The following is a 21,322-nucleotide window of genomic DNA, read 5'->3' on the forward strand; positions in this document are numbered from 1 at the left end:
AGCTCAACTTTTAAAGAATGTTTTCTAAAAATAAATATCACCAAGTCCCCACACGAGACCCATAACTCACAATTTGATCAAATCTAATAAATCACAACATGAGGGAATGACATTTGATCCATACGGCTCTCTTGAGATGAATGCTTGTAATCCTCTTTCTACTGCAGGAACAGCAATCCAGACTAAAGGAGGAAGGGCTGGAACTTGAGGTCAGCTATGAAAGCAGGAACCTGCTCAACATCCCGGTGAAAACACTCTCAGGGAGGTGAGTTTAGCACACTACGATACACACTGACTCTCATATATGTATTAAAAGCCTCTTTTTATTGTAAATAATGTTTGAGGCACCAAGTGTTTTCTGTTTGAAGTTATACAGTGTGTGTTTGAGGGAGCAAAATACACATTCATGATGGTTTAACAGGTTTTATGAACGCTGCTCAGAGTATACCTAAATGACACAGTAGATAACAAACGAGAGTTATGTACAGTGAACTCAGAGTGGATGTCCTGACAGTGGCAGTCAGCTGTGTGTTATTATGTCCGTCTCGAACAGATCATACAGAATAGGACTAGTGACCCAGAGCCTCCCAATGGAAAAAGAGGTAGCAGGGCTGTGTGTCTGATGCAACACATCTGACCCACATGGCTGCGCTCTAACCTCACTGATACTCTGACAGTTAGCGCATGGCTTAAAACTGTCACACCTCAGCCACCTAAAAAACAGAAGCACCGGCTTTACGACACGCTGCTTTGTGTGCTGTTGGGTTTGATTTTGAGGGTCTGTGATAAAACACTCATCCTTTTATCTTCGTCTAACTAACTCATGAAGAATAACTCCCACATCTAACACGCATAGCCCACATTTCTTCTACATTATAACACAGAACAGACTGTATGTGGCCTGTCTGTTTGGCCCCTCTGTGCCGTATGTTTACTTTCATCTCTGCATGTTTGTGTCTGCTTGTTCGGACCGTTCTGCACTCTCTCTGATTTGACGTCTAGTTGCTGTTTTTCTCTTTCTGTGTGTGTGTCTGTGTGTGTATGTGTGTGTGTGTGTGTGTGTGTGTGTGTGTGTGTTTGTGGCGTGTCTTCGCATGGTTTTGTAGTTCTGAGTCTGACCCCTCGGTTGTAAATATCTCTGATGAAATGGCCAAAACCGCAGTGTGGAAAGCGGTGAACTCATGTGCCCAACCCGAGAAACGTAGCAGAAGGTAGCTATGCCATCTCCCTCAGAGCTCTTCTGGAGTCCCTCCCCAAAAATCTGCCTCTATTAAAGGTCACATATTAAGCAAAATCGACTTTGTAATGGTTCTCTACCTGAAATATGTTTCCCTGGCATGTCTACAAACCCCCCGAAAATGAAAAAAATCCATTCTGCCCCTGTTCTGATTTCTCCACCTTTCTGTAAATGTGTGCTGAGACGAGCCGTTTCAGTTTTCAGTGTTTTTCATACCTCACAACGACATCCGGTCTGTAACGGAAGTCAGAGCTCGGAGCTTGTTTAGACCATAGACTGTATAAAATACAACTCAACCCCTCCTCCGTTTTTCATTACCTGCACAAATGTGTGCTAACAAGGAGCTTAGGAGGGAGGCATGCTAGTTGTAGGCTGTCTTAATAAACACAAAGGTCGGTTTTACTCCCCACGTCTGCAGATTTGAAGATCTAGTGGATGATTTCTATTTTTCATGGAAAAGTGCTAGCGCTAGTTAGCATAGCCACATAGCTACAAGTCGTAGCTGTAGCTGTGTACCAAGACACACGTCGACATACTGACAAATAAAGCAACAAGAAACACGAAATCTGTGACCAATCATTCAGAAAGGTCCTGCTGCAGGCGCCTCTTGGTCAGGATCAGATTCTGGATTAAATTCAGAGGGTTGAAGTAACGCGGGTCTGTGAGCAGCCGTGTATATTCAGCCAACATGTAAACATTAGATCAACATGCTGGAGAGCTGAGGCCACATCCACTTCCTGAGGGGGCGAGGTCAGAGAGCTCATTCTCATTTAAAGGCACAGACACAGAAAACAGCCTGTTCTGAGCAGGGCTGAAGAAGAGGGGTTTACAGGCATGCCAAAATCTGATTTCAAAGTGTTTCTTTGAGCATAAACTTTAAAGACATGTTTTGGGGACCTTTTAGACAAATATATTGTCATGAAAAAGAGCATAATATGTCACCTTTAACTCAGGGAATAAATGTTGACTCTTTTTAATCAATGATATTTCTCAGTTTTGGTGCTCTGACTCTTTAGAATATGTGGCCTTGTGGGTTAGATACATCATTTAGCTCCTTACAAAGAATGCCAACAAGGATACTTGAAAACAGTTTGACTTCATGGAGACATATGGGGAAAAAAAAAGGTTAAAAATCTGAGCTAGTATTTTCACAATCAAGGGCTGCATATTCTAACACGGTCCTCTCAACGACAGGGTGCACACAGGTGGAGAAGTGTTGTTCTTATCGAGCACATCACTCCTCCACCTGACAAAATCCCACACCTGCTGCAGTTCCCCTCCACCCCCCCGTGCGTTCTCATAACTTTGCACAAACCCTCACTCTGCTACCTCTCGTCTTTGTCCTCTGCATGAAGCAGCCAGGAGAAGGTGGCGTGCGTTAGAGTGGACATCAGCCCGGACACACCAGGAGGAGGCTCTGCCGCCGAGGCCTTCCTGTGAGCCCCCCCACCCCACCCCACCCCCATCTCCTGACACCTCCTCCCTACACTACACTCTACCCCCGCTGACAGGTCGTCATCTTGGTGGTAAAGTGGGGGTGTTTAACTGCTGCAGCGTGCTCTGCTTCAGGGGCAGCAGGCGAGCCCCCCCCACACACTCCAGGTCGTTGAGTCCTCCTCCACACGAGTCATGAGGTGCGCAGACGGTGTTCTGCAGAGGTCTCAGAGGAATGAAGGAAATCTGCTGTCACTGCCCACCGACACTCACTGTTTAGGAACTCTAGAAAACATGTCACCCATGGAAACAACAGATGCCAAAGGAACAGGCCTCACTGGTGGGGATCTTGGACTGCGTGAATCAAATTTTAACCTACTGTATGTTTTAATTTAATTTCACTGTTAATGTTTTAGCTGATCCCAGTTTTGTTCTTGGTCGCTCACGTTAGATGAAAGCCATACAGGTTCTGTCAGTGCCAGTGGATTATAGTTCATACTTAATCTGGTACTGTTGATGACACAACCAAAACAGAGGTACATACAGATTACACAACACTACACTACTACATGTAGTCCTTCATGAATCATCTCCTGTCTGTAAGAGGGGAAGGGCACTCAGTATTGATATGTTGCTCATACGTTTGTCAGTTCTTTTCACTGTAAATCTCACTGTTCTTATCGTTGTTATAGAGATATGAGTATACATGTATGTAAGTATATAAACTGTGTTATATTCATTTGTAACATTGTAGAAAACCTACGTCAGAGGCCATATAAAGTCTGTACTGTACAGGAAGCACTTTGCCAGTATAGTTTCTTACCTAAAACAGATTGTAGTGTGTTCATGGATAAAAAAACTTCTCACTCCATAGAAGTATAGTTCAAGGGTCAGTTCAACAACTCAGGAATCTGGAATGATTTCTGAGCATTGTCACTTGATATTTTTGTCCAGAGGTGGCAATGAAGAACCGCCCGCTGTATTCCTCTCATCGCTGGTATCACAACTATTTTAATAAACGCTGTAAATCATCAAACATAGTGAGGCGCAGAGGAAAAAAAAACAAGCAGTTGTGATACCAGTTTGTTGCACCTGTTTTTATACGGTCTGTATTATTGTTGGTATTAGTGTGTCTGTGTGTGTGGTGTAGAGATAAATCTGTACGTTTAGCGCTGCAAATCGTTTTATGCAAAATATTTCTACAGTAAATGTAAAAAAAAAAAAACTCTAATATTCTATGAAGTTGTTCTTATTTTGCTATGTGCCGTCGTGTTTTAGCAATAAGTATCCCATACTGTGCAGCGTATGGACTTTGTGAGCGTGGTACATGATCATTTGTGCGATGATTTATGTGTCTGTTTCATCGGCTCTGTCTGTGCGTAGCTGCAGTGACAAATACGGACATTAGCTTACGTGCCTTGTCGAAGCTCTTTATGTGCAAGTCTTGTACTCATGATTGATATTTTCAGAACACGGTTGACGGTGGCACGCAAACGCCAAAGACAGTCATTACTACGAGAGTGAAGCAGAACACGGCTCACTGTTTGGTGTAGTGTTATTCCACGTTTGTGTGAAAGTGGAGGATTCCTTTTTCATTGCGAATGTAACTCTGAAAACAGTGTGTGTGTCCTTTACTGTCATCGCCTCACACAGTTCTGTAATCATTATTGAGGAACTGTTTTTGAATGATCGGTGAATGTCAAATGATTCTACCATCAAAAGAAAAATGGAAGCAGTATGGAGGAGGATAAGGGCTGCTGATGAAAGAAATGAAGGGCAGGCGAGTGAGCAAAATATAAATACATTTAAGGTGTAATATTTATTTTTTAATTCTTAATATAAAGTCCATTAAATTAACTTCATTAATTAGCTTTTATTAGATTAAAGAATTCTGAAAAAAGTCTGAATTCTAAGATTAAAGTCACATTTATGAAAAAAAATTCAAGATTATTTGGAAAAACAATATCAGAATTTTTTCTCCAAATAAAAAATAAAAAAATAGTTTTTTGCTCACCCGTCTTTCAGAAACATTTTTTTTTAGGTGGCCCTAATCCTCTTCCGCTGAAGCAGTGTTTGACTTGTAGAAACATTTTTTCCCTCCACACATGGACCATCTGATTTTTTTTTTTAACTTGAGTTAAAAAAATACTTACTTCACTACAAACTAAATCAACTTCCTTTACTTTCATATTTCTAGAGTTTATTTTGAAAAATGCCTGATTTTATTTTCACATTTCAGCTTAAAAAGTTCAGCTCTTAAAGGTGGATTTCAACAACAAAGAAGGTGAAGACTCTTTACCATCACTTAAGTTATTATTCGTGATGTACAGACACGTAACATCAACGAAGCACACTGGATCCTTGTGAATGATGACTTTTTCTGTCATGGCCGATTTGGTGCAAAGCAATAAAAGTGAATATATGGTGATTTTCTGACGTCTTTATTTGAGTCACACTGAGCTGTGGAGTGGATAAACTGGAGTTGAAGAAGCAATGTGTTGTTCAGAAACTTTGATGTTAAAATCTGTAAAATTCCCAGAAATTTGAAGGAAAAAAAACCTTAAGCAAATATGTTGTCTGATCTTTAAAACTCTCAGATATTGATTAAGATGCTGGTCCCCTAAAACCCAGTGCTGCTGAGCTGCAGTCCAGTCAGTGTGGAGATAATTCCAGGATGTGACTCTGTCCCTTTACACTCCTGTGGTGGGTTTTCTTTATCATTTTAGACAACAGGGGGCAGCAGAGATCCAGCTGACACCACAGGAGAGTGCTGCAGGAGCACATTTCAAACATCACTTCATCTGTAGTATCTGTTCAACAAGCATTGTTAAGAGATTTTTGATGCACTGAATGCTTGGAACAGCTTGAAATGTACTTTGACTAACATGTTTCAGACACCTTTTAAAGATCCTGCAGACGTCATTGTGAACCACTATTATAATTTTAGAAGTTTATCAAGGCCATGTCATCAAACGTTTTTACATTTCTGCATCGAGGCAGCCTGTCTTCTTTTTCCTTTTGAAAAGAATTCTATAAATAAAATACTTATTATGTAACCAACTATAGACTTTACTGAAATAGATGACAATACAGTGATTTCAAGTGCTACTCGAGTATCACAAAACCTTGAGGTCATGTGCGTTTAAAGGATCAGTGCTCAACTGTTCGGTTGAGTGTGTGAATTTAACTCCCACAGTCAGTCCTGCCAGATTGTGTTTGAAAGTCTAATCAAATCTTAAGAGTCGTGCTGCTTACCAAGAAGCTGATCAAAAGGGAAATGCCAACTACCATAAAATAAGAACACGTCTGTTTGTGGGTCATGTGATCTGCTCGCTTGCAAGAGAACTTTCTGGGAACTCTAAATTCCAAAAACCACATGACTACATCTCCGTAACTGGAGATTTAGTCGGCATCATTATTTTTCATTTATGCACAACATATTAAAGGGAATATTTGCAGCCGTTTAGACATACTTTAGTGTGCATGTTTGTCATCTTTAATAAACGCTGGCTGCTTTAACCCTCCTGTTGTGTTCGTTTCTTAGGGACAGCAATAATGTTCCTGGGTCAATTTGACCCGGGGCATGTTTAATTATGTAAAAGTGTCAGAAACCAAAAAATCCACCAAAACATTGTTTATGTCTCATTATTAACTCTATTACTAACCATTTCAATCAATATTTAGTGCAATGGACTTCTTTAATTCTCACATATGGTTCTAAGAGCATAACTCACTCGTTTTCATAAAAATTCATGTTAAAACTTTTTTTAATATACATTGGAAAGACCTAAATATAGATAAAATAGTTTTACATGACATAGATTTTTGTTAATTTTATTTTACATTTTGAATTTTCTTCTTTTAAAGAAGTGAAGCCCAGATAGTTATGCAGTATTCAGCAAGTTTAGAAGGCATATATTGCCTAAATGGGCAGCGACCTCTGAATACCGCTAGCCTTTCATCCACTAGGGCCTAAGTTATAGAGTAGCAGAAGTTGCTTTACCCACAATCCCAAAGAAACAATTAGTATTTGATCCTTCTGACCCCTTATAGTCTCCACTTTGACTGCCGGGTCAAATTGACACGAACAGTATGTATGTAATCTAAACATTCGGGGGGGTTGCAAATACGTGAAATGAACCATTTTCATTTTATATGTTGATAATGCTACTTAAGCCAAGCAGAAGAAATTTCATACTGGAAAAAATACATATCTATTTTTTTTTTAAACTTTAAAATGGGTCAATTTGACCCGCAACATAACAGGAGGGTTAAGTAACAATAACACATTTTAGAAGTCTGTTTAATCTGTTTGGTGTTCGGTTAATGGTGACTTACTTCATTTTTTCAGTCTGGCTGAGAACTAGTGGTGCATGGTTTTACTGAAATCTAAAAAGAAAAATCTCCTGCTGTCAACATCACCACAGCACACCATGTGTTCAGACACATTTTATAAACTGTCATTTGAAGTGTTCACAGGCGCTACATCTTCCATTTACTCGCTGAGGCTCGACTTACAGCCTTTAGTGGCCCTTTTTAAGTTGTTTTTTTAATATAACCATCATAACAAAAATCCCTACAATGAATAAAACATTTCAATCAATATTGCAGCTTCTTAAAGAAAAAAAATAATATCTAGGCAGTTCAACTAAAGTGCTGCATTTGCGTTTTTAATAAATCTGCCTGATGTCCCCATTTTATAGACAGACCCCTTTACAGCCTACGTCGTCAAAAAGATGTGCGCATTATGGCAACGAGAGTGGCGTTTACCTCCATTCATTGACAGAAACAAATTCATGTTCACATTAATACTACTGTATATAACCAGACGAATAACTATGCTGACTGGCAATCCAAAAAAACAGAATCATTATTACCCTTATCTGTATTGGTGCAGATCGCTGTCTGGACTTAGTTTTCTGGCTTGTTTACTATGACCCAGCTCTCAGACTTAGCGGTCTTGTGTGCTCGTCTTTGGTGTGGGAGTATTTATTTCTAGACACAAGTTCACACTGATTTCACAGGACCTGGAAGTCATTTACCATACGTCAAAGTGAGTTTGTCTAGGTAAAAACTGCAGTTTGAATGGCTAACTCCCTTGCGAAGCTTGACTAACTATTGTACTTCAGTTGCATACAAACAAACAGTAAAGGTATCTCTTAACCCTCCTGTTATATTTGTTTCTCTGGAACAGCAATAATGTTCCTGGGTCAATTTGACTCGGGGCATATTCAATTATCAAAAAGTGTCAGAACCCCAAAAAATCCCAAGACACATTTCTTTAAATCTAATTTTTAACTCCATTACTAACCATTTAAATCAAAATGTAGTCCATTGGTGTTCTGTAATTCTCACAGATCATGGTTCAATTAGGATAACTCACTCGTTTTTTATTAAAATTCATGTTAAAACTTTTTTTAAATATACATTGGAAAGCCCTAATATAAATAAGAGTTGAGTTAGGTTTTTGTTTATTTTATTTTACAACTTTTTTTATTTTCTATGAAGTGATATTGATAGATTAACACAACACCTCTTCTGTCACATGATGCCCAGATTTGTATGCTGCATTTAGCTGGTTTGAAAGGCATATATTGCCTAAAATAGACTTTAAAAAGGGTCAATTTGACCCGCAACACAACAGGAAGGTTAAGAAACAGAAAAAGTGTATATTTGTCTGTTTGTACGAGGCATAACAAGCGCCCCTTGCATCTAGCAGTTATCTAAAAAAATCATGTCATGTGTAGACGACATTTTAAATCAATTTGAGGGGTTTCACCTGGTACATTTTGGTCATGGGTGGGGCCAGTAGTCATGTAGGGCATCAGGGAGACACAGGTGTGTGGGAAGTGTTTCTTTGCTTGGGTTAGTTGGAGTGTCATGATGAATGTTTCTTGACGGTGACCTAATTTAAGCCTGTTTTGAGTTGTGTGAAATGTTTCAACTCTGGGAATAAAGAGAGAGTGAACAGTGGACCTTTGAGTAGAAGGATTATTTTTTATGGATGACGGTGGACACGCGTCGGAACAACAGATCAGCTCAAACTATTTGAGTGACATTTTTTAAACTGAACCAAGAACTCTGTCACTACACTGCTACTACTGTTTATGCCTTTCTTCTGACAAACAAATGAATTCTATGAAAGACTACGTCCTTTTCTCAGGTTAAATCAGTCTTTACTGTTTTGGCTCAAAGTCTCTGATATGTAACAAAGTGGACTAAAAGGAAACCAGAACACTGCACTGAAACACAAGAAGTTTCCCCAAGCAGGTAGGATATTCCTCTTCATCTCCAAACATGTGCCTCTGTGGAAGTCTGTGGTGACTCGTGGTTCAGTTAGCAGCGTTTGGTGGCCCCTCTGGGATCAGCGACATGAAGAAGGTGATGATGAAGGACCACGTGGAGGAGAAAAAGCCCGCTTGGGGGCCGCTGTTTGGATCTTCCGCTCCTTCTTCCCCGCTTTCCCCGTCGTCATCTGAGCCGTCATCCATCAGTCCTTCCTGTGCAGGACAGAGACGAGAGCACAAGGTGAGATATAGTAGGTTACACATGCAGACAAATGTGTGTTCGTCTGAGAGGTTTTTCCATATCACATATTTTGGATGTATTCTTTGTTGCAGATGGCAAAATAAACCAAAGGAAATGTTTTAGTGTGGGGCATTTTTCCTTTATTAGATAGGAAAGCTGAAAAAGAGAGTGGGGATGACATGCAGCAAAATGTCTTGGCTGGTAGTCAAACCAGCGATTGCTGCGACGAGGACTGCAGCCTCTGTATCTGGGGCACGCGCTTTAACAGCTGGGCTAAACCTGCCCCCGACAAGAGGCATTTATAAGCTTGTTTTTAACGTAAAGGTTCAGTGTGGAGAGGTTAGCAGCATTTAGCAGAGCAGGTTTGGTGTAAATGAGATATAATAGTTGTAAGAATGTTTAAATGAGTGTTTAATAATGTAGAATAATCTATAGTTTCCTTTTTTTTATTCTCAGAATGGACAAACAGAGCAAAACTTATTTTATTATTCTGTGCCTGGTGGTTGTTGTTGAAAGAGAAGAAGGGAGGGTGGTTGTTGGAGAAAAAGAGAATGTTGCTGTTGCTGAAGGAGAAGAGAGTATGGTTGTTGTTGAAGGAGATGAAGAGAGAGTGGTTGTTGAAGGTGAAGAAGAGAGCGGTTGTTGTTGTAGGAGAAGAAGAGAGAGCGGTTGTTGTTGTAAGAGAAGAAGAGAGCGGTTGTTGTTGTAGGAGAAGAAGAGAGGGTGGTTGTTGTTGAAGGTGAAGAAGAGAGGGCGGTTGTTGTTGAAGGAGAAGAAGAGAGAGCGGTTGTTGTTGTAAGAGAAGAAGAGAGCGGTTGTTGTTGTAGGAGAAGAAGAGAGGGTGGTTGTTGTTGAAGGTGAAGAAGAGAGGGCGGTTGTTGTTGAAGGAGAAGAGAGAGCTGTTGTTGAAGGAAAAGAAGAGAGCGGTTGTTGTAGGAGAAGAAGAGAGTGTGGTTGTTGTAGGAGAAGAAGAGAGTGTGGTTGTTGTTGAAGGAGATGAAGAGAGTGTGGTTGTTGTTGAAGGAGAAGAAGAGAGAGTGGTTGTTGTTGAAGGAGAAGAAGAGAGAGCTGTTGTTGAAGGAGAAGAAGAAAGAGCGGTAACTGGAAGAAGAGATCAGTTGTTGTTGAAGGAGAAGAAGAGAGCAGTTGTTGTTGAAGGAGAAGAACAGAGTGCGTAAAGGACCTCTGTGGTCTGCTCTCCTCTCAGATCATACTATGTTAGCTCAGTGAAATTGACACTGTCTGGTTAAATATGTATATATGTTACAGACATGCCAGACAGGTGTGCAGGCAGTCTCTCTTGATGGTCAGAGAGAAATTGAAAAGGCTGAAGTCTTAAAGCCAACAAGGAGAAATGCTGCACTAATAATATCAGAGAATGCTGCTCTGAAGGATTTGTGCTGCAGATAACAATCCCATCAGCCCTGGGGAATGTTCTCTCTGAAGCTGAGACAGAGAAAGGCAGCTACCATTTCTTGCAAGTTGAGGTCATGCAGCTCCGCCTCCATCACATCCTGATTGGCTCTGTCAGGAAAGAGTTCATTCTCCAGGTTAAAGGGAAACCAGCCGGCCTGATGCCTGCAAGCACACGCAACAAAAAGGAGGTTACAAACTTTTTCAAAGTACACATATGACTTAATCCTTTAGTTTGACAGATCCTTCAACTGTTCTGACTCTGCACTCACAGGTAGAGCACCAACATGGCCATCATCACCGTGATGAAGCGGCTGAACGACGAGTAGAAGTAAACCACGCTGAGTAAGATGGCAGCGCGTGAAAACGTGTAGACCCAGTCCAGCCAATCCCGGTTCAGCTCCTCCTCGTTCAGGATCTCCCCTCCCTGGGCATTCATCTGGACTTCCGGGTTGCCGCGACGGTTTCCTGGAGGCTGCTGCTCCGGCTGATCGGTTAGCCGGTTCGACTGAGGGGACGCCGGGTCTTGCGACAGGTGCTGAGAGGAAGCAGCCAGTAAGTGACTGCAGAAAGAGGAGAGGAGCAGACTTTTATTTTGATAGTCTCATCAAACATTTTCAGAGAAATGCAGGGACAGAAACATGAAGGACTTACTAGTGCATGTAGTACTGCTGGGCGTACAGCTGCTGCCACCATATTAGTGTCATGGGGTTGTAGTAAGGGGGCATGTTTGTGGGAGGAGCTGTCTGTGGGGGGTACTGATTCCACCTGAGGGAAAAAAGATGTGTTTTTAGATGGTACATAGACATATTCGTATAGTGCTGTAGTGCTTTTAAAAAAATAATAAAATAAAAAATTATATACAGTCTATGATCCCGACCCACACTTTGGGAACCCCTGGTATAAGAGACCAGTGGAACAAGTTTGGTTAACTCTTAAGACAACGATAATTTCAAGCCAATTGAACCATGCGTGCAAGGGGAAGTCTTTTCTTTACTTGCCTGTTGTGAAGTAAAACAAGCTCAATCTTAGTCTATCAAGCTAGGACGCTAGTGTCTTCTGTTCCATTAACACATGAAATCAACATGCTAAAATAGCTACACTTATATAATAAGCTCTATGTCCCAAGGCAAACGTGTACATAGCTCTGAGAGTATCTGCACTGCAATAGTTATCAAACTTTCATCAGTCAAAAAGCTCACCTGTGCATAAATTGTGAATACATATGGGGATCTGGAAAGTGTCCAGTTCTCTGTCTGAGTCCGTCACCACTCTCTGCTGAGGATGTCTGGCTTTGCTGAGCAGTGAAAGAGCTAGTGGAGCTCTGCAGGGGCTGTAACCAGACAGAAAGAAGAAGTTCCTCATATTAGTCATGGTTAATGGTTCATTATCAGTGAAAGCCAAATGACTGCCTCATAAAACCTCAGGAGGCTGCAGGTGGCAGCAGTGCTGTGGATGATGAAAGGGAATGTGCGGATGATGAAATGAACGGAAAGGTGTGATGAAGTGTGCAGCTGACCCACCGTGGGACTGGACGGGCTCTCCTGGGGCTTGTTACTGTGGCTGCGGGGGGGCTTTGGTGAGCTGGGAGGGGTTCTTGAGGCGCACACCAGATGGAGCATATGGTACTCATCCTGCTGTGGAAGCAGATCCAGCTCATTATCAAGAAGAACCCAGGTATTGCATGTTCAAAGAATGTATCAACTTCTGAACTTTGTGGCTGAACTGTGCGTCATTTTATCAAAAGAGAAAACTTGAACACTGCGCTAAATTAACTTTTTGGATCATTTGCCAACTGATTTTCTGAATTATAGATGTTGCAATTAGAGGAAAATCAGAGATTCCTTTCAAAAAACAAATGATTTGATATCTAACATTACTGAGGTTCTGCTGCACCAACACATGCAGCAAATTCAGGAATAGAACAAGGGAGTTGAGTAGAACCAAAAAAGGAAAACACAAGCTTTAAGTAGAAAAATTATTTCATTTTGTCAACAACACACTGGTACATTTACTGTGTCTTATTTGGAACTATAACCTCACTTGACACACTCGACAGTAGCTGAGGTGGACAGAATATTTGCATCTCTGTGTCTGACTGTTCATTAAATAAAATCTCATTACACCGGCTGCCTTCTTAGTCCCAGTATCTGTCAGGTGTGTGATCCAGATTTAACTTTAGGACACTTTGAATTCAAGTTAAACACAAGGTACTTGTGCTGCAAGAACCCAACCCATGCAGTATCGCCACATTCGAAGCACCCAGGCTCCGTACATGCAAGCTCCAGGAAGTGACAACACTGATACTACCTACTCTACTACCTGGCACAGAGCAGCCTCCAACACCCAACACACAGCAAGACGAGCCTGAAGCTAGATGTTAGAAGACAGGGGAGGCAGAGCCAAGATTAGAAGCCTGTCTAGGCTAGAACTCATCCCCGCCGAGCTAGGCTGTGTGCTCTACCTGTCCCCTACTGAATATTTCCTTATTTCTGTTTTGGCCCCCAACTTATATTATTTCTCCCCATCCAGATCCACCGACTAGTTTTAACTGCTTCGTCTGACATTTCCTTTACCTTCTTTCTTTGAAGCAAAAAAAAGAATTACAATCTCTATCAGGGATGTAACAATAAACTCAACCCACGATTCGATTTGAATTCCAATTTTTGGTTCACAATACGATTCGAAACCCGATTCTGCAACGATTTACAAGAAAACTGGATTGAACTCAAAATTTAAATAACTATTTCATTTCAATTCTCAGATATGGACAGTCACAATATATATATATATTTTCTCTTTTTTTTAATTTGTAAACAAAGTAATCCTTCTTCATTTTTAAGGTGTGTTGTAACTCAAATGAAACCACTGCACACTAAAATAACATGCAAAAATACCTTGTTGGAAAATTTCCGAACAATTATTGAGAAATGGAAAGTGAACGATTCCCAAATTAAAGTATTTAATATTAAAACAAATAAGGTAAATCTCTTTATATTAGGGATGTAAATTTCAAGTATTTTCCGTGATCGATCTTTGGAAATGTTAACGATCAATTATTGTTTAATCATTAAAAAAACTTGAACGTTTTCCATGTCAAAAATAATGTCAAATGCGTTTTTTTCCCCTCAAATCAAATTTTCCTTCATGACACAGTGTATATTACGGACAGTATTAAACAGATACGGATCGTATTGAGGTGTTCAAAACACGCCGAATATCAACGTGAGGAGTAGGCTCATAATCTCTGCAGACGCATGGACATATGTGAAGACTCAGACTTCAACATGTGGACTTACTGCAACAGGACAACGGAACAGGATCATATTTCAGACTCAGTGTCCAGTTTTCTGTCTACTCGTTCTTATTGAGAAAAATAAGCATTTAAATGCGGTAAGGTGTCAGCCGGGAGCGAAACTGGGTCAGAATCAGTCCGGCGGTGGAGGAACAAAAGCGCTTGTTGAGACCTGTCACTCAGCTGCAGCCCCTAGCTGAGCGTCTCTGCTGTGTGCAGTCAGCTGATTCTGAAACATGCTTTAAACTTAAAACACCTCCACTCAGCGAGTGACGAGAGAGCAGCGCAAGAGACTTAATGATGTTGAACAAGCGGTGTATAATGCAGATAGCGCCATCTATGGTTTACAAATAATATCCAGATACAAATTTTGCTGAATTAATTTTAATCCACCCTTATTTGTATCGATTTTTTACCGTCTTGCGATATATTGTTACATCCCTAATCTCTATGCATCATGTTCAAAAACGTGAGTGACACCCTAAGACTGTGGAGACTGAATTTTACATGCATGGCTACAAGTGACATCCTGCAACAGCTTCCACTTTGCAGCCCGGCTGCAGGGATTTTCTCCCATCTTGAAAAGTCTTATTAAGGTCAGCCGAGGAAGTTGACTCATAATCTACGGATCAGTGCAGCTCAAAGATGCTGAATAGGGTTGAGGTCAACATAACATTATACTTACAGATTTATAGTCACACTGGATTATTTGTGCTTCTTGTAAGATTAGTTATTGTTGAATCAGATTCAATCTAATTAAGATTAAATCTGCAGTAAGAGAGAACCAACCTTTCTGAGCACATCCTTTAATGTGAAATGATCCAATAGCAGCTTCCCAGAATACACCAGCCTCTGGTCTTTGGAGCTCTACAATGACAAAATTACACTTTTAATTAGGTCATGGAGGGAGTTTGATGTCCACAAACTTATTTAGCTTCATCTTCTTCAGCATGTCGAGTTAGTTAATATTTGTACCTATTGATATAAACCACAGCCTTAAAAGATAGAGATTGTGTGAGGTTGAGTAATAAGGGTGAGATCATAGTGACCTTAATTAGGATAAATAGGTCTTAGCGGGGGATTACAATTGCTGTAAGTCGAGGTCAGAGCGTCTCCTCTTTAAGCTCACATTCACTCTTCATCCATTCAGGAATCTGAGCAGTGAACATTTTCATTCTGGATTCAAGCTGCCTCAACGTGTCTGTGTTAATGGATGACAGATAACTCCTCACAGAAGTTTACAATGAAGCTTAAAAAGGTAGTATTTATCTCTCTGTGATTACAAGGATTACATAAGAAAAGGGCAGCAAAGTCAGATTTACAACAACAGGAATGTAAACACTTTCCTTTCACTGTGAGGGAAAGATTACAGACTGAGGCTCTTTTTGTGACGACTGCAAGCCAACTTTCTGAATTAAGAATACATAGAGGTTGATGGTATGGTTGCTTGTTTAACAACTTAAAGGTGCAGTGTGCAGACATGGGAATAAAAAGTGGTCAGATTATTTCTCTCTTCTTCTCCTTCAACAAAAAACAATCTCTGTTCTTCTTCTTCTTCTTCTTCTTCTTCTTCAACAACAACAGCCCTCTCTTCTTCTCCTTGAACAACCGCCCTCTCTTCTTCTCCTTCAACAACCAACCTCGCTTCTTCTCCTTGAACAACCGCCCTCTCTTCTTCTCCTTGAACAACAACCGCCCTCTCTTCTTCTCCATCAACAACAACAGCCCTCTCTTATTCTCCTTGAACAACCGCCCTCTCTTCTTCTCCTTCAACAACAACCAACCTCGCTTCTTCTCCTTGAACAACCGCCCTCTCTTCTTCTCCTTGAACGACAACCGCCCTCTCTTCTTCTCCATCAACAACCGCCCTCTCTTCTTCTCCTTGAACTACCGCCCTCTCTTCTTCTCCTTCAACAACAACCAACCTCGCTTCTTCTTCTACTTCAACAACAACCGCCCTCTCTTCTTCTCCTTCAACAACAACGCCCTCTCTTCTTCTCCATCAACAACAACCACACTCTCTTCTTCTCCTTCACCAAAAACAGTACCCTCTTCTCCTTCAACAACAACCACTCTCTCTTCTTCTCCTTCAACAACCGCCCTCTCTTCTTCTACTTCAACAACAACCGCCCTCTCTTCTTCTCCTTCAACAACAACCACCCTCTCTTCTTCTACTTAAACAACAACCACACTCTCCTCCTTCACCAAAAACAGCACCCTCTTCTCCTTCAACAACAACCACTCTCTCTTCTTCTCCTTCAACAACCGCCCTCTCTTCTTCTACTTCAACAACAACCGCCCTCTCTTCTTCTCCTTCAACAACAACCGCCCTCTCTTCTTCTACTTCAACAACAACCACACTCTCTTCTTCTCCTTCACCAAAAACAGCACCCTCTTCTCCTTAAACAACAACCACTCTCTCTTCTTCTCCTTCAACAACCGCCCTCTCTTCTTCTCCTTCAACAACCGCCCTCTCTTCTTCTACTTCAACAACCGCCCTCTCTTCTTCTACTTCAACAACAACCGCCCTCTCTTCTTCTACTTCATCAACAACAACCACCCTCTCTTCCTCTACTTCAACAACAACTGATCTCTTCTTCTCCTTCAACAACCGCTCTCTCTTCTTCTCCTTCAACAACTGTTCTCTCTTCTTCTCCTTCAACAACCACCCTCTCTTCAACAACAACCGCTCTCCCTTCTTCTTCTTCACCAATCGCTCTTCCTTCTTCTTCCTCTCCTTCAACAACTGCCCTCACTTCTTCTGCTTCAACAACACCCACTCTCTCTTCTTCTCCTTCAAAAACAACCGCTTTATCTACCTCTCCTTCAACGACAACTGCTCTATCCTCCTCTCCTTCAACAACAATCGCTCTCTCTTCTTCTACCCGCTCCTTGTGTAAATATACATACTTATTCTAAGTTTTAAAAAAGAACACTATAGTTTTATAGAATTGATTATACACTAATTTTAACATACTTATAAATATTATATCCCACTTCCACCACATCTATTGTGCTAAACGCTGCTAACTTCTCCACACTGCACCTTCAACTGTAGTCTCATTTCATAGTGTTTTATTGATTCTGGAAACACAGCTGAAGTAACCCCTGGTTTGTGCCAGGCAGGGAACATTTGTCACGTGTTCCTGTACTCAGTTCGTCTCTGACCGCGTTCTGTCACACTAAGCAGTCAAACTACAGAACACAGGATGTAAATCTCTCTTGTGATTTAACAAAGGAGATTAGCTGCCTTGTATGACAGGGTAAAGTAGTTCAGACAATTTAAGTGTTGTACTGGGGCCTGCAGTTACTTATTTAATCATGTTTTCATTAGAGATAGACTGATATGTTTTTTTCAGGGCCGATGCCGATTATTAGTAGTCAAGGAGGCCTATAACCGATATTTGGAGCTGTAACTGCTGCAGGCAGAAGAGCATGTCTGTGTTGCGGCCGTAAACAGTGCAAAAACGAACTGACTTTCTGGCGGCACAGTGCTGAAAAAAAATACAAGAGCGTACACCTAAAACAGAAGTGAGTGCTCGCTATGGCACCTTAAAAAAATTGCTAAATCACGAGGCAGAAATGACAACGTCTGAAGAAACTGTAGCCTAGCTTGCGTTCCATTTCTCCCTGCAGTTTCTCATTGGCTGATTGGCTGTTGCCCGTGCCTTGGCTCTGCGTGTAACCAATCACATGGTGTAGTGACAGCAGACAGAGAGGCGCGGCTGAATCAGAGCCAAAATAACCCGGTTTTAAATTGATCTTTTACACAGGACTTCCACCAGATCCGTATCCAGTCCATCTCCGATCCACTGCAGTCCGGCTCCGTGCTCTCTCCTCCTTCCACACCCACCGGTTGCATTTTCGGAACACAGCACAGAGCAGGGCAGCTGGACAGCTGGAGTCATGTGACCGAGGTTTTCCCACGGCAATCACTGAATCGAGGATTCTCCTCCTCCTCTCCTCATCCATGTTGTCTTTATCAGCCTGACTCCAGGTCTGGCTCCGCTCTAAATGACATTTTTTGGTCATAGTTAAGTTTAAAACGATCTAACGATAACACAGAGTGTTTTATTCTGAAAATTAACCTGTTTTTTATTTTGTTTTGTTTTGTTTTGGTGCCTGACTTCCTGTCCCGCTTCATCTGCTCTGTGCTGAATTGATGCGTCATGCTCTGGCATCCAGTAAAAATAGAATTCTTGTGTCTCTGATCCGTTGCGTTCTGACCTGCCGGATCAGAGACGCAGCCGGAACACAATGGAGCGGATCCAGTGGAGATAACAGATTGACTGGAATACAAACCTATCAGATCCGGTGCCCTGACGGATCGGAGACGGACTGGAGACGGACCTGGTGGAATTTGGCCTTTATTGGCCGTCTGATTTTTAAAAAAGGTGGATGCCGATATGCGTCAAAATGCAAAATATCGGTGCCGATAATCTACCCGGTCGATAATCGGTCTATCCCTAGTTCTCATGGCAGCAGCTTTAAATGGACCGCAGCCAAATACTCACTGGTTTGCTCGGGTACACATCAGACAAGTGAGCTTTCAGCTTCTCCACAGTCCAGTTCTGGCAGCAGTTGATGGTCTGGTCAGTGTACTTCTGGTTGGGTGCCCTGATAACAAGGGTAACAAGACTGTCCACAACACTTTGATCCATGGCAAGAAAACCATTTGTCTCAAGTGAAAAGAAAAGATACTGGACTCCCGTCTAGGAGTGTTCTAGTTGACTCCTCCTGGCCACCATCAGAGCAACAGTGTTATGTAAAGTCAGGTGATGCTAATCTGCAGCAGCGAGGTGCTCCGGCAGTCTGCTCTAACGGGACACGGCTGGAGCCTGGGAGAGTGACAGGGAACAAGAGGTTACCACATCAGACACTTGGATTTCAGTACCAACAACTCAGTACTAATATCGATCTGCCTGTGACGCCTCAATACATCTGATAAGGAATCCACCGCTGCTACATGAACTACGATGTTTCACGCCTTGACACATTAAACCAGACGACAACTGGTGTTACTTTGTGTCAACGTGATGACAGCGTCGTTAGTCGAGGCAGGCGTAAGACAATTGACATTTTTAACAAGATCTATCAAGGGAGTAATATGTCACTTGCTAAGCTAGCGTTAGCTCCAGAAGGTTTTCTTATACCAACGCCCGTCAAGTCACACCGATAGAGTTGTAAGCTAGCAGACTAAGGAAGTCGAATTGAAGCTATCTCATTTATAACGACGTGTGTCTTCAACAAAAGGGTGGTAATTTCCGTTAACCTACCTACTTCACCCCTTGTAACTGCAGAGTACAGCCTACTTGACAAGCCAAGCCTTGATTGAACCTGCTGGTAGGGTTGCCAGGTCTGGGTGACAAATCAGCCTAGCGGCCAATCAAAAACCACCCCAGTGCCACAATAGTTGTTTTAAATGTACAGTGGGGGACAAAGTACACAACCTCAGTACTTAAGTCAAAGTATAGATCCTGCAGGTCAAATATTACTCCAATACAAGTGAAAGTTGCTCTGTCAAATTATTACTTGAGTTAAAGTACTGGAGTACATTTTTTTTTAAATCTAAAAAATCTGTATCTTCACAATACATAAGTGCAGTAAAGATCACATAGGAGTACATTCTGTTGCATTCTGTTTATCTAGAAAACATTACTCGAAATCTCTTAAAACTATACCATGTAATAAAAACAGCAACTAAGTTACTCAAAGCACAGACAACTTGGTTTGAAATGTTGAACTGGAATGGAACAAATGTTACGTAGCTCAACACACTTTCTCAGGTTGGACAGTGAATGTTTGTATGTTTGGGCAGAGTGGGAAACAAGGAGAACATTTCAAACAGTAGGTATCATTCTACATTTCAAAGACTTGTGACATTTGCTCAGTGTTTGCTCCACGTTCAACTGAAAGATCAGATTTCAGGAAAAAGAAGGAAATTCATGAGCTGACTTCAAAGCAAAAGTAGTGAGTAACTAGAGCACTGATAGAAATGTATAGGAGTCAAAAGTACAATAATTGTCTACTGAATGTAGTGGAGTAAAAATAATACTCAATTAAAATTAAAAAAAATGCACTTAAATACTGTACTAAAGTAAATTGACTTTGTTACTGTCCACCACTGATAAATGTTCACTATACCAGCAATGAAAGCAGTTTTCCAAATACAGTTGTTTAATCTACATCATAAATTACCTAACTTAATAAAAGGGCTGTGTAGCATCATAATCCCTTTGATTTTTTTTTTGTCCTTTGTTTTTCCTCTTTCCTCATGGACATTATAAATTAAATGTATCATTACAAGTGCATGTAATTCCCATAATTTAAACCAAAACACTGTATAATGTAAGAGCTTTGTATTTATTGACTAATATATGAAATTAATATAGGTTTGAATGAGTAAGTTATTTTGCAGTAACTGATGCATGTATATGTGTGTGCGCATGTGTTTGATTGTGTGTGACATATTCAATGTGTAGCCTACCTGATCATCTGTTTGTCGATTTGTTTTGATTTTAGCACAAGAAAAGTAGTTCATTTATGATATCTATTTTTCATAATTATTTAATAATGATAATATAATATAATTTGATAATTTATTTCACATAAAAAAAAAAAATCTTCTCAATTCCATTTCCGCAGGAAAACCGCGGACCTGGCAACCTTGCCTGCTGGGTGTTTTTTCTTCTTCTTCGTGGGTTTGTAGGACAACAAATGTTTCTAGCTCATTATCGCCATCTAGTGGTAAAAGTGTGAGACACAAAAGAAAAATAATGAACCCTGTTTGGGGCTAGACAATGATTCAAATACACGTTTTTTTTTATTTCAATGTCTAAGGCCATTACTTTTCAGAAATTGTTTGAATAAAATGTTGATTTCTTTTAAAGCTCGGTTGATAAAAAACGTTACAGCCTTTTTTAATATTACATTACATCTAAAGACTCAAAAAGGCCCTAAAGTTGATTCTGCACTTATATATATACATATAAATAAGAATTTTGATGAAGATTTGCACAAGACAAGCTGTATCAGTTTAAGATTTTATACAGTTTAAGTAACAAGTTGTGTTGTATATGTTTTAACATGTTTTTTTAAATAAATATATTCATGTTATTATGGTGTATTCTTGCTTATATATTTAAATTAGAAAAAAGAAAAGGGGCAATAAAAAAATTACATAAGATCCTATCCCTAATTGAAATGATGTAATTATTATTATTATTATTATTATTATTATTATTATTATTATTATTATTATTATTATTATTATTATTATTATTATTATTTTCGCACATGTAAAGTAAAATGTTTCACTGCTTGCTAATGGAACTGATTGATTTTGTTTCTTTTGAATAACTATTTCTTTTTTTTTTCTTGTATGTTTGTATAACTATTTCTTCTTTCTACTTGTA

At 40.5% G+C, this 21,322-nt stretch overlaps 2 protein-coding genes across 13 annotated transcripts in view; one reads left to right on the plus strand and one right to left on the minus strand.

Annotated features, from left to right (window-relative positions):
* The window catches only part of LOC117827716 (sodium bicarbonate cotransporter 3-like), a 53,445-nt gene extending 48,346 nt beyond the window's left edge, over positions 1–5,099 (plus strand). For 2 of the 11 annotated variants that reach the window (XM_034704404.1, XM_034704407.1), the window contains exons 23-25: positions 168–265; positions 1,107–1,211; positions 2,593–5,099. In XM_034704404.1, the coding sequence (XP_034560295.1) occupies positions 168–265; positions 1,107–1,211; positions 2,593–2,677 (288 nt within the window). In that variant the 3' untranslated portion in view covers positions 2,678–5,099. The remainder of the gene's footprint in view (positions 1–167; positions 266–1,106; positions 1,212–2,592) is intronic. The other 9 variants (XM_034704415.1, XM_034704412.1, XM_034704411.1 and 6 more) reach the window with 7 other exon arrangements.
* A 3,549-nt stretch (positions 5,100–8,648) lies between these two features.
* LOC117827994 (homocysteine-responsive endoplasmic reticulum-resident ubiquitin-like domain member 2 protein) lies at positions 8,649–19,306 on the minus strand. Of its 2 annotated transcripts, none has more exons than XM_034704927.1 (9): positions 19,184–19,306; positions 18,422–18,745; positions 14,697–14,774; positions 12,136–12,246; positions 11,815–11,945; positions 11,267–11,380; positions 10,885–11,175; positions 10,669–10,777; positions 8,649–9,171 (listed from the first exon to the last, which is right to left on the minus strand). In XM_034704927.1, the coding sequence occupies exons 2-9, from the start codon at positions 18,566–18,568 to the stop codon at positions 9,004–9,006; spliced, it is 1,149 nt and encodes a 382-aa protein (XP_034560818.1). In that variant the 5' UTR covers positions 18,569–18,745; positions 19,184–19,306; the 3' UTR covers positions 8,649–9,003. The 2 variants fall into 2 exon arrangements, with proteins under 2 accessions (XP_034560818.1, XP_034560816.1); XM_034704925.1 differs by having other exon boundaries at positions 12,136–12,249.
* Between the last annotated feature and the right edge of the window lie 2,016 nt (positions 19,307–21,322).

Source organism: Notolabrus celidotus, chromosome 16, assembly GCF_009762535.1.
Source record: "Notolabrus celidotus isolate fNotCel1 chromosome 16, fNotCel1.pri, whole genome shotgun sequence".
Taxonomy (NCBI): domain Eukaryota; kingdom Metazoa; phylum Chordata; class Actinopteri; order Labriformes; family Labridae; genus Notolabrus; species Notolabrus celidotus.